Source organism: Merops nubicus, unplaced genomic scaffold (assembly GCF_000691845.1).
Source record: "Merops nubicus isolate BGI_N331 unplaced genomic scaffold, ASM69184v1 scaffold37268, whole genome shotgun sequence".
NCBI classification, from domain to species: domain Eukaryota; kingdom Metazoa; phylum Chordata; class Aves; order Coraciiformes; family Meropidae; genus Merops; species Merops nubicus.
The window spans coordinates 1685-12831 of NW_008627003.1; the positions used below are offsets into that span (position 1 = coordinate 1685).

At 51.9% G+C, this 11147-nt stretch overlaps 1 protein-coding gene across 1 annotated transcript in view; it reads right to left on the bottom strand.

The window, feature by feature from the left end:
- The window catches only part of SF3A1 (splicing factor 3a, subunit 1, 120kDa), a gene marked incomplete at its 5' end in the record, with an annotated part of 11251 nt that extends 837 nt beyond the window's left edge, over nucleotides 1-10414 (bottom strand). The window contains 14 exons of the mRNA XM_008946183.1: nucleotides 872-943; nucleotides 1141-1242; nucleotides 2056-2210; nucleotides 2915-3125; nucleotides 3815-4057; nucleotides 4235-4356; nucleotides 4592-4777; nucleotides 4893-5010; nucleotides 5631-5824; nucleotides 6284-6434; nucleotides 7657-7731; nucleotides 8731-8988; nucleotides 9803-10007; nucleotides 10302-10414. Coding sequence (XP_008944431.1) covers nucleotides 872-943; nucleotides 1141-1242; nucleotides 2056-2210; nucleotides 2915-3125; nucleotides 3815-4057; nucleotides 4235-4356; nucleotides 4592-4777; nucleotides 4893-5010; nucleotides 5631-5824; nucleotides 6284-6434; nucleotides 7657-7731; nucleotides 8731-8988; nucleotides 9803-10007; nucleotides 10302-10414 — 2205 coding nt within the window. The remainder of the gene's footprint in view (nucleotides 1-871; nucleotides 944-1140; nucleotides 1243-2055; nucleotides 2211-2914; nucleotides 3126-3814; nucleotides 4058-4234; nucleotides 4357-4591; nucleotides 4778-4892; nucleotides 5011-5630; nucleotides 5825-6283; nucleotides 6435-7656; nucleotides 7732-8730; nucleotides 8989-9802; nucleotides 10008-10301) is intronic.
- Nucleotides 10415-11147: the final 733 nt, after the last annotated feature.

Consider the following 11147-nt stretch of genomic DNA (forward strand, 5'->3'; position numbering starts at 1 on the left):
GGGCACATGCTGGCTCATGTTCAGATCAAACTCTTCTGGCCATGCCCTCACAAGAGTGCTGACAGAACCACTTTGAAACAGCCTGGGGGGAGCCCAGTGTGGCTCAGAAGATGGGCACTGGTGAAGGTGGGTGTGCTGGGAATGATGCAGGAGTATGGAGAGACTGACTGTATGTTTGTAGAGGTATCTAGCATTTACAGACTGTCACCACAATGAGGAAAGTTATTTACGCTCCACTTCCTCCTCTGTGCTCTTTTTTTTCCCTAAATAATCCCCCTGTTTAACTCCCTTTCTGCTAAGGGTTGATGCAGGATCTGCCCACAGATGAACTCCCAAGGAGGTAAGTGCACAAAGTTCACTGCTTAGGCAGCAGGTTGTGCCTGTGCATGTGTGGACACGAGCTCTTAAAAAAAAAAAAACAAAAAGGTGCCTTTCTAAAGCTCCAGTGCTGAGAGGAAGAGAGACACAGATTGATTTCTGCCCTTTCATGTTTGGGAGCAGGTCTTGTCAGAGCTGCCAGGCTTCCAAGGTGCTCTTTGCCCACCTAGCAGAGCACAGCCACTGGAGCAGGCTGCTGCATTTCTATGTCAAAATCCCCAGTGAACTAACAGGCTGATTTCAGAGAAAGCCATCGAGCTCAGAGGACTCATCTGCAGCAGTGACAATGTGAAGACTCACTGAAGCTATCTGTGAAAGGCCTGTCCTGCTGTAAGAGAGGGCAGTTCTGGAGCCACGTGTGCTGTACAGCCAGGAAAACCATTCCCTCTGCTCCTCCCCACATCTCAGTGGGTGGGTTACAAGTTTTTCTGGGAATGTTTGCATGTGAGAAAGCACTGAAGGAACAAACAGCATTGGAAGGGCTTAGACCCACCTCATACTGCAGCTTCTGCTTCCCAGCAGGCATCCCTGTGGCCTCGTGGATCTTCACCTTTATGACAGACACCTGGGAGAAGCAAAGAGCTCGCTCAGGCTTTTGTCCCACTCTGTGCTGCTCCCCCTGCCCCACGGCCCCCCCAGGCAGAGGCTGTGGGGAACAGCCAGAGGTTTATAGCTCCCACCACAGCCCACTGCTCTCCTCCCAGAGCAGCAGCAGGGTGGCAGGACCCGGAGGGGTAGGGGCCAGGTGAATAAACCACGTGCCTGGTCTGAGAGAGGCAGGGTGAACACCAGCACTTGGCCATTCAGCTTCCACTCTGTCTTGTCCTGCATGTTGGGAACTTGGACTTTGACCGTGACCGGACCCTGGAGGGAACAAAGATAAGGTCTCTCACAGGCAAGGAGGCTCAGGACTGTGATAAAAGAGCAGCAGACTAATTATTTATTTTCTAAGCCAGCCACGTATCTCGACTGCTCAGTAAACACTCAGAAATGGATTCGCCTCAGCACTGAGAACATTACTTCACTGCCACCAAAACACAGTCCCTCCTTTTCTGAGCTGGATTTCCCTCCTCAGGCCCTCCTTTTCTGAGCTGGATCTCCCTCCTCAGTCCCTCCTTTTGCCTGCTGCTCACCACACATCAGACACCTCCCCAGCGCTGGAGTGAACGGGGGAAGCACTGAACAGGTCCTCTGTGCAGATGTCCAGGAAAACCACAGAGCCTCCAAAAAGGACCTTTGACTCCACCCACACTGCCAGCACTCCACAGGAAGGAGTCCGGCCCAACATTTAGTCCGTGTGGACACCACAATCCCACATTACCACACTGACACTGATATAGCAGATCTCCTTGCCTCGCCAGCTTAGCAGCCCTCTGCTTAAAAGCTTATTAGCAGCTTTAATTCTTCTTTCCATTACTATGAACCTACCTCTTGCTGCCCTTAATTACAGCAATTATCTCACTACATGTCTGCAGGCAGCGCTGCACCACTCCTTCCAGTAAAATCCAAACCCAGGAATTCTGGAATTCTGTTCAGGAATTCTGTTCAGGAATTCTGCTCTGCTCAGCAGAGCAGGAGCCACCTCACAGCCTCGCTCCCTTGCCAAGGGATGGCAGCTCTCCTCTGTGCACTGAGCTGGACTCCCAGCCCCTCTGGGCTCTGGCACTTCACTCATACCTTGTTCCTGCGCAGAAACTCCTCCTCTGGGATCAGGCTGTCTTCACTCTTCAGCTTCTTTGAGACTGGCTCATCCTCCATCGGTGGCGGGGGGTGAACAGGAGGCATCGGTGCTGGGGAGGGAACTGGGGCCACTGGAGGTGCAGGAACAAAGGCTGGAAGGGGACAGGGACACACAACACAACCCCCAGTCAGCCACGGAGGGCACAGCAGATGTTCCCTTACACAAAAACTCTTTTAGCAGAGCAGTAAAGGCCCCAAACAAACGGCAGGACGCGTGGAGGAAGTTAAAACAACCAGCAGCAGGAGATCTTTCATATTGGGAAACGGGCCAGGAAAAGTCAAGTGGCACGAGAGCTTCCTGCAGATGGTGCAGAAAAGCAAACGCTCAGTTTGGCATGTGGCAGTGCCAGGACTTTGATTAAAAAAAAAAAAAAAAAAAAAAAGGAAGAATTTGTTTTTTACATTGTGCTTTTTAACTGAAAAGCATCCGATGCCATGAAGCTGCTATGAGGAAAGAAGCCAAACAACAGCTTCTCCTCCCGCAGCAGCAAGTTGTGTAAGAAGGTCTAACACCCAGCAGGGTGCTGGCAGCTCCTCCACATCCAGCTCCTTTGGAAGCCAGCGTGCATTCTGCATCTCCACCCAGACAGGCTCCTGGGGACACGGACACCAGGAGGGTGAGAGAGAACCCTCTGCACTTCACGCTGCGGGAGGAGAAGCTCCTCAGCCCCAAAAACTCTTTTAACCATGAGACTTGAGGTCCCATCCCAACCACACACCCTCAGCAGAGGCACAGGAGGAAAGAAGACCCCAGGAACGAGCTGCTGCTGCAGCAGAGCAGGGTGAGGCTGCTGACCTGTGGGCACTATCATGGGCGGCGGGCGCGGGCTCATGATGGGAGGAGCAGAGGGTGGCATGGGGACCACGTTGATGCGCGGGGTGTGGATGATGGGGGGCATGGGGGTGGCTATGACAGACCCCGGAGGCAAACGGACCACAGAAGTCATCGGGGGACGAGGCATGACTGGCACAGCAGAAACCACAGCAGCACGGACAGGAGGGGGCATCTGGAGAGAGACAGGGGGATATTTTTTTAGCAGATATGCTCAGTGCCGTTCCCAGTCCTGATTAAAACCACCAGGGCAACACAAGAGTTCTGCTGGCCGAAGATCTTCTGGGAACTTGCGAGCTGTGGCCTGGCCAGCCCACGCTGCTGTAAAGGGGCAGAGAAGCCTCGTTAACAGATTAAACAGCTCTTCCTCCCCTCCCCACCCTGTATCAGACCCAGCCAGGCAGCAATCTGAAAGGAGCAACTGCAGCGTCATGCAGCAGAACCCCTGGGGCAGGGACACTGGGCAGTGAGTCACCCACAAACCTTTCTTACCTGCAGCTACTTTTGCTCTGCATCACAGGAAAAAACATCACATCTGTCTTTATTACACCTAAAAAGAGTTCCCCAGCCCTTCCTTTGCTAGCTATACACCTTCCTCCACCATCTCACCACCCTGGTTCTTCCTCTGCCCAGTGATCAAGTAATTTTGGGTGAAAAGCTCCACCTAAGCCTCATCTTCAATTTCTAATGGTAGTTAAGCAGGGATTTTCTGCTGGTTTCACACTCATTTGGAAACACGAACTTCACTCCAAATCTCCCTGCAGCCAGCACCCTGCTGTTATAACCCTTGACCTTCCTCAGGACTCCCTGCTCATTAACTTTTTGTTATTTTGGTGGTTTGTTTTTGGAAGCCTGAAGGCTCACCGCGGGTGGACGGGGCACGGAGGTGATGGGCGGGGCGCTGGCCGGGGGGTTTGATGCTGAAGAAGGAGGGGGTGGCTGTGGGATCTCATTGGGTTTGCTGGGCCCGATCTTCTCCTTGCTGTCATCCTCTGGCACCAGGCCCTTGGCCTTGTGGATGGCTTCGATTTGCTCTTGGAGAGTGATATTGGCCTGAGCAGCCTGCTGTGTGCGGGCCATGCTGCCCGAGTGGCCGTCCCAGGTCACCTGAGAGGAGAAAATAAATCAGTCAGAATCACTCCAGCCCACCCAGAGCACAACGTGAGCTGCAACTGAATTGACAGCTTGGCTGTACAGCAAGAACAAAGTTCAAAAGACTCCTGTCTCTCTGAGCATTCATAATACCACAAGAACCTGCTGAAAATCCCACAGTTTCCATTCTACCTTTTCCTCTGGTTTCTGGATTTCTTCTTCACCAATTTTTTTACCAATGGCAGTTTCTTCTACACCAAAGATATCGGTACGGCGCTCTGCCAGCTGCTTCAGGCTGCTCTCAATGTCCAAACCTGCAGGCAAAAAGAGAAATTCTTAACTCAAACTAAACAATCCAACGCAATCAAGCCTCTGTTAATGATCTGGCCGAGCACTGCTCTGCTTAAGGCTGTGACTGATGGCAGCTCAGCAGCAGCTACTGCCCTCTGCCTTGAAGTTTACAGAAAAACTTCAATGGTGGGACCTGAGGGGGAGCGAGGGGGTGGGCTAGGAGGTGACAGAACTCAGGGAGGAACTCATGTTGCTGACCTGGGGCATAGACCTCATCGTCGCTCTGCTTCTCACGGATGGATCGGTCGCGCTGCTCCAGCCAGCGAGGATCCAGGAGCCCAATCCTCATGTGTTCCTGCATTTTACTGGCAGGAATTTTCTCTCCAGTGATGGGGGAAACGAGATACTCATCTGGAGCTGGGGCGGGTGGTAATGGTTTTGAGGCTAGAAAAGCAAAACCACACTGTTAAAAAACACAGCAGGGCACGCAGCCTAGGAATAAATGGGTTTGGGGATTATTCAGGTGGAATTAAAGCTTTTCTTCCACAGCCTGGTTTACCTTTGGGATCATAATCCTTCCGCACAATGACCTGATCTGGTGTGGGAGGAAGAGGTGGTGGCATCGGAGTTTCGGGAGGAGGAGGAATCTTCTGCCCTTCATCTTCATCATCTGAGCCCTTTTGAGAAAATAAAAATAAATTAACCAAGTTCCTGTGGTCAAGGATCAATAAACAAGATTTGAGCAAGGCATATTAATCCTAAAGAACTGATTCTGCTGCTGCTTCGAAGCACCAGATTTTTTTTGCCTCTGGACACCTATGCTGGAGTGGTTCCTCTGGATAATCACAACTCAGAAATTCAGTGGCCCCAGAAGAGGAAGCAAGTGCTCCTCAGCTTCCACATCACCACAGCAAGCAGGGGCTTATGGTTAACCACGCTCTTGTTCCTTGTTACCAGAAAAACAGCTTACATACAGTGGGCAGAGGAAGAGTCTAAAATGAGTCATCTCTCCAAGCTACAGACCCTGTGCAGAACCAAAGCTCAAAAGGCTTGAGCTCAGAAACAAAATCCACATCCCTAGGTGACAAAGCTACTGGGTTTCTCTCTTGGAAATCGTATTGTCATGAAAAATATTTTAAAAAAAGCATATTCCAGCCAAATCAGGTTGTTTTCAAATTCCACCAGAAGGAGATCTCATTTCCTCAAGAAACTGAGGAACTTCTGGCAGAATTGAGGGCACCCTAAACCACATAAACTTTGTGGGACAGAAGTCATGCTGATTCCATTGGCCACTTACCTCATCCATATCCTGCACTTGTGTGTCTTGATCAAGCTGGGCCGGGGCCTCATCTGTTTTCTCTTTGTTTTCATCTTCCTCATCTGACTCCACCTCCATCTCCACCTCCTCGCTTTCCCCAAACTTCTCGTAACGCTCCTGGATCAGGATTCGAGCTCCCAGCTCTTCTGGAGTGGTGGGAGGGGGGAAATTCCCTACAATACACAAAACAAGAGCTTCTGTTTCTCTGGGACATGTCCTTGCCCAATGCAGAGGCAGAAATATCAGTTTCTTGAATGAAAAGCAATGCCACCAAAATCTCCTGGGAACCAAGAAGGGAATGGATGGGACCTGCACAGACCAACAGCAGCATGACATACAAAGATGAAGGTTCTTGGAGATGAAAGCACTGCTGGAAAGTGGGACAAGTTCTGCTGTCCTGGTGGAAGTGGAAAAATCAAGCCACTAGTGCAGTCCTGGACTTGTGCAAGGAGAACATCACTGACTCCAGAGGAAAACCAGCCCTGCACACTGTCCCTAGAAGGCTTTCTCTTTTATCTTTGGAGGATATGCAAGCTGTAAAACCCTATGCCTGCCTAAGAAAGGCATTTCAGGACACAGCCCCTACTCAAAGGGAGCACTTCCACAGAGGTTATAATGCTTAACTTCAGTACCTTGCTCATTGGGCTGGAAGTCAACTGTTTCCACCACGACGAAGTCATGCCAATCAATCTGGGCGTAAGCAACGCGCTCCTTTTCCTTCTCCTCCTCCTCCTTCTTCCTCTCCCGCTCCTGGAACTTGGCCCACTCCACCCTGTAGTACACCTGCATAGGCAGAGGTGAAGCACACACCAAATGTCAGGCAAGAAACACTCCACACTCATCCCCACAGCAACCACAAGTTGTCATTCCCAACCCCTTTGGGGCCGCTGCACAAGCACCGCTCCAGAGTCCTGGCACCGCCCAGAAACATCTGTATTTAACTCAAAGGCTACAGCTTGGCCTGTGGGGTGATGTACCACACTAGCATGGCTTTCTAAAGCCAAGGGCAGAGATCATCCCCCTGGACTCAGTGTTTGGGACATCACCTCTGCTACCCTGGGGTCAGTTTTGAGCCCCTCACTCCCAGCAGGACATTGAGGGGCTGGAGTGTGGCCAGAGAAGGGCAATGAAGCTGGGGAAGGGTCTGGAGGCCAAGTGTGGGGAGGAGCAGCTGAGGGAGCTGGGGGTGCTGAGCCTGGAGCAAAGGAGGCTCAGGGGAGACCTTCTGGCTCTGCACAGCGCCTGACAGGAGCCTGGAGCCAGGTGGGGGTCGGGCTCTGCTCCCAAGGAACAAGTGAATAGGAGCAGAGGAAAGGGCCTCAAGCTGCCCCAGGGGAGGTTGAGGTTGTCCCTGAGGAACAATTGCTTGCCCTGGAGGGTTGCCCAGGGCTGTGCCAGGCTGCCCAGGGCAGTGGTGGAGTCCCCATCCCTGGAGGGGTTTCCAAGCCGTGGAGATGTGGTGTGAGGGACACGGGGCAGTGGGGACCTGGCAGTGCTGGGGGAATGGTTGGACTCAGTCTGGAAGGTGCATGGCAACCTAAACAATTCTACGAGTGGCTCCCTGAACTAAGACCAAGCTGTCCAGGTACAACAGGACTTGGCTATCAGTGAAGATTCACAGCCAGCAAACGAGGCAGACTCTTTACGAGCCCTGTCACATCACCTTTCCAGAACAAAAGCAGCTTTTGGGACTAATGCAGAAGTCATGGTAATCAAGAGCAGCTTGGAAGGACAAGACATGCCCAAGGTGTCCCAGTGAAGCTGCCTGAGGGGGAACACTCTACTTTACAAAGGTTTGGAAGTGCTGTCGTGCAGCTCTGCGCCTCCAGGCTGGCCCAAGTAAAGTACCCAAGAGAACACCAAGCATGGATCAAAGGCAGGCCTGGGTATTCTGCAGGGGGACACATTCTACTCTCTGTACAGTTGTACTTGCTGCTAGTAAGTCAAAACATGCAAAGAAAACGTTCAACACATTCAACAATTTTCAGCTTTATTATGGGGATACCTGATCTAGGACCTCCTTGGGATTTTCAGCCTCTTTCTTGAGTTTCAGGAGCAAGCCTTTCGGTGGGATCAATATCTGAAAGAGATTTTGCAGAAGTTGGTGACAATTCTTTTTGCTGAAGCCTCCCCAAAAGCAATTCTTCTCTGCCTGCACTGACAGAAATATCAGCAGAGCCCTGGGGCTACGTTCCATTTATTCTGCTGCTCATATTTGTGCTTAAAAATATTCACTCTTGGCCTTCCAACAACCCTCCAAATTAAAAAAAACACAGCTTTTTTTTTACCTCAACAGTGTCTGTTATGTTTAAGTCACAGCCTGCTGTGTTCAGCAGTGCATGCTGCCAAAGAGATGTCCACTCTACTTAAAGAGTAAGATTTAAAGGATGGATTCAAAAAACATGTGGATGTGGAGATTACCATGACCACTAAGCCACATCCTGAGTGTTGATGATTGGACTTCATGATCTTACAGATCTCTTCCAACCTTAATGACGCTATGACTCCAGACAAAGGCAACGAAGCTGGGGAGGGGTCTGGGGAACATGATTGTGAGGAGCAGCTGAGGGACCTGGGGGTGTTCAGTCTGGAGAAGAGGAGGCTGAGGGGAGAACTTCTGGCTCTCTGCAGCTCCCTGAGAGGAGGCTGGAGTGAGGTGGGGGTTGGGCTCTTCTCCCAAGGAACCAGAGATAGGACGAGAGGCAATGGGCTGAAGCTGCACCAGGGGAGGTTTCAGTTGGATCTTGGGCAGAATTTCTCTCCTGGCAGAGTGGTGAGGCCTTGGCCCAGGCTGACCAGGGAGGTGCTGGAGTCCCCAGCCCTAGAGGGGTTCAAAAAAGGTGTGGATGTGGCACTTGGGGACACAATTGAATGATCATGGGAATGCTGGGTTGGTGGTTGGGACTGATGATCTTACAGATCTTTTCCAGCCTCAATGACTCTGTGATTCTATTCTGTGACTCTATAACTCCTGGACCTGCTCTATTTCTAGTCTGGCTGCTTTGTAGGGCTCCAGCAGCACCTAAAAATCACTGCTGCTGCTGAAGGAACCGACTCGTGGGAGACCCGCCGGCGGCACCTTTGTGTACTGCTCCACCAGCTTGGTGAAGTAGTTGAAGAGGCTGTGCTGGGGGCGAAGGAAGTCGAACTGGTAGTTCCTCTGCTCCTTCTGCATGAGCTGGGTGAGGAACTGGCGCCCGTTGCGAGCCACGAACTGGGCGGTGAGCTTCACCACGTCCAGGTCGAAGGCGGAGATGGACGGGGGGTCCGCGATGAACTCGAACTCCGGGGGAGGCTCCTTGGGCACCACGGTCTCCTGGATCACCTGGGCCTGCACCTGCAGGGCAGAAGGGAGCTGGCTGGGTGACTGAGTGCAGAAACCCTCCCCAGAGCTTTGGGAGAAGCTGTTTGGCCTCCGGCTGCTGCGGGGAAGCGGCGGCCGCCTGGATATCCTGGCAGCTGCGGGGAGGAGGAGAGCCAGAGCCACAGGATGCACCTGGGCATCTATATTTAGGCCTGCTCCCCAATAAATGTTGCTCCAGCAGCTATGGAAAAGGACACTGCCAGGGCTTTGCATCCTCCAGGGTGGTGAGTACCACACAGTGTGACTGCTGCCCACGCAGGGCCTGGAAGGGACTCGGGTTCAGGCTGTGCCCTCTCTCCACTCCAGCATCTGGGAAGCCAAACAAGGCTAGCAATGTTTTGCACTCCACATTTTGTCTTCTGCTCCACATTTTAAGGGGCAGTTGATCCTTCTGGCAGATTGAAGGGAAACATTCCCACCAGAGTGCATGAAACAAGCCCCAAGTGAACACCAAGGGATTCTAAAGCCTGGCTTATGGCAGGAACCCTAAACTCAGGCTAGTGATCACTTGGGCTGCACAAGTCCCAGATCAATCAATACTCAACTAAACATCATTAAAACAGACCAAGCAGAACAATAGATTTCTTTTTCACCCAAGTTGTACTATGTGAGTTACCAGTGACTGCAGGACACACATCTGCCCCAAAACCAAGCCCCAGACACTCCACTCAAGCCTCTGAGCAACTAGCTCCTCCATCCACCCTGTCTTTCAGCCCTCCTGCTTAACAGAGGGCTGTGAGAAGCAGCTCAAAGCTAAGCTCTCAACCAAAGTGAGAGGAACACCCACCTTCTGTGGAAGCTGCTGCTGAGCACTCTGCTGCTGCTGCATGACCTTGGGGATGGCAGCCGAGGGCTCCTGAGCCTTGCCCTCCTTGAACTCGCTGACCTTGTGCCGGTAGTAGGCATGGTAGGGGTCGTTGGGGTTCAGGAAATTGAACTTGGGGTTATTTATTTCATTCTGACGAATTCGAGCTTCAAATTCTGGCCCATTCCTAAGGAGAGAAGAGGGAAATTGTTGAGGTGAACGGGCAGCACCTCAAGTGGAAACGGGTGCTTCCTTGGTAGCAAGATGTGCTGAGGCATCAGCCCCTCAGACACAAATTTCTCTCCCACATGGATGGAAATTTACCTCTAAGGAACTCAAATGAAACGTAGCAGCCAGCTGGACACAGACCAGTCACTGCTGGCTTAGTTTCTAAAGCTTCACAGTGAGTATTTCTCACAGCACTCACCCTCAGGAGTGCTCCTTGGCCTCATGACAGCTGAGACACCCCCCGGGTCCTTACCTGGCTACGAAGCTGGCAGTCTTGTCTACAATATTCCTGACCTCTGGAGGAGGGTAAATAATGCCCACCACAGGCTTGGCTGGTGCTGCTTCTTCTTTAGGTTCCTCTTCTGGCTGTAATAAAAACATGCAGATGAGACACAGTCCTCTGTCCTGCTGCCCCCCAAAGAGTCCAAATACTGAATTCCAATGGCCTGAACCAAAGCTGAAAACAAGAGAAGGAACCTCCAAAGCTGAGTAACATGCTACAGACCATCAGAAGGGGATGAAAAACAACCTGGGAGGCTGCAAATCCAGACTGGGTCTGTTTCAAATTGGAAAATTCACCTCCCTTCTCCCTCAGCTTCCCCCCCTACATCAGGAGTACCCCTCCTCACCTGCCTGGACACACCATCCCATGCTCCCCTGCCCAGAGAATGACATGTAGAAATTATTCATGAGTCCAAACAGCTCCCAAAGGGTTCCTGAAAGCATCTGTCCTCCTCCCCAGGTTTAACAGCCTGCATCCCCCATCCCACAGTCCAGTCCCTTGGCCTCTCTGGGTGGGAGACACTGAGGAGCCCCCTCTGCAGGCACCAGAACAAGTCCTCCTGGCATTCCTCCCATCTCAGCCTCGACCACGAGTAGATTTACAGACCCTGAGCAGGTTCACAGACCCCAGGGCAGGAGAACACCCAGAACTCTGCACCCAGGGAGGGACCAGCCCTGGGAGGGACCAACGTTCCTCCAGGCCCGTGGGAGTACAAGAGACCCAAATCCACACTAAATACAACATCCCCTCTAACCCACTCTGCTCACATCAGAAGCTGTTTCGTAGAGAGAAGCTCTGCAGGGCATTTTTTTTTTT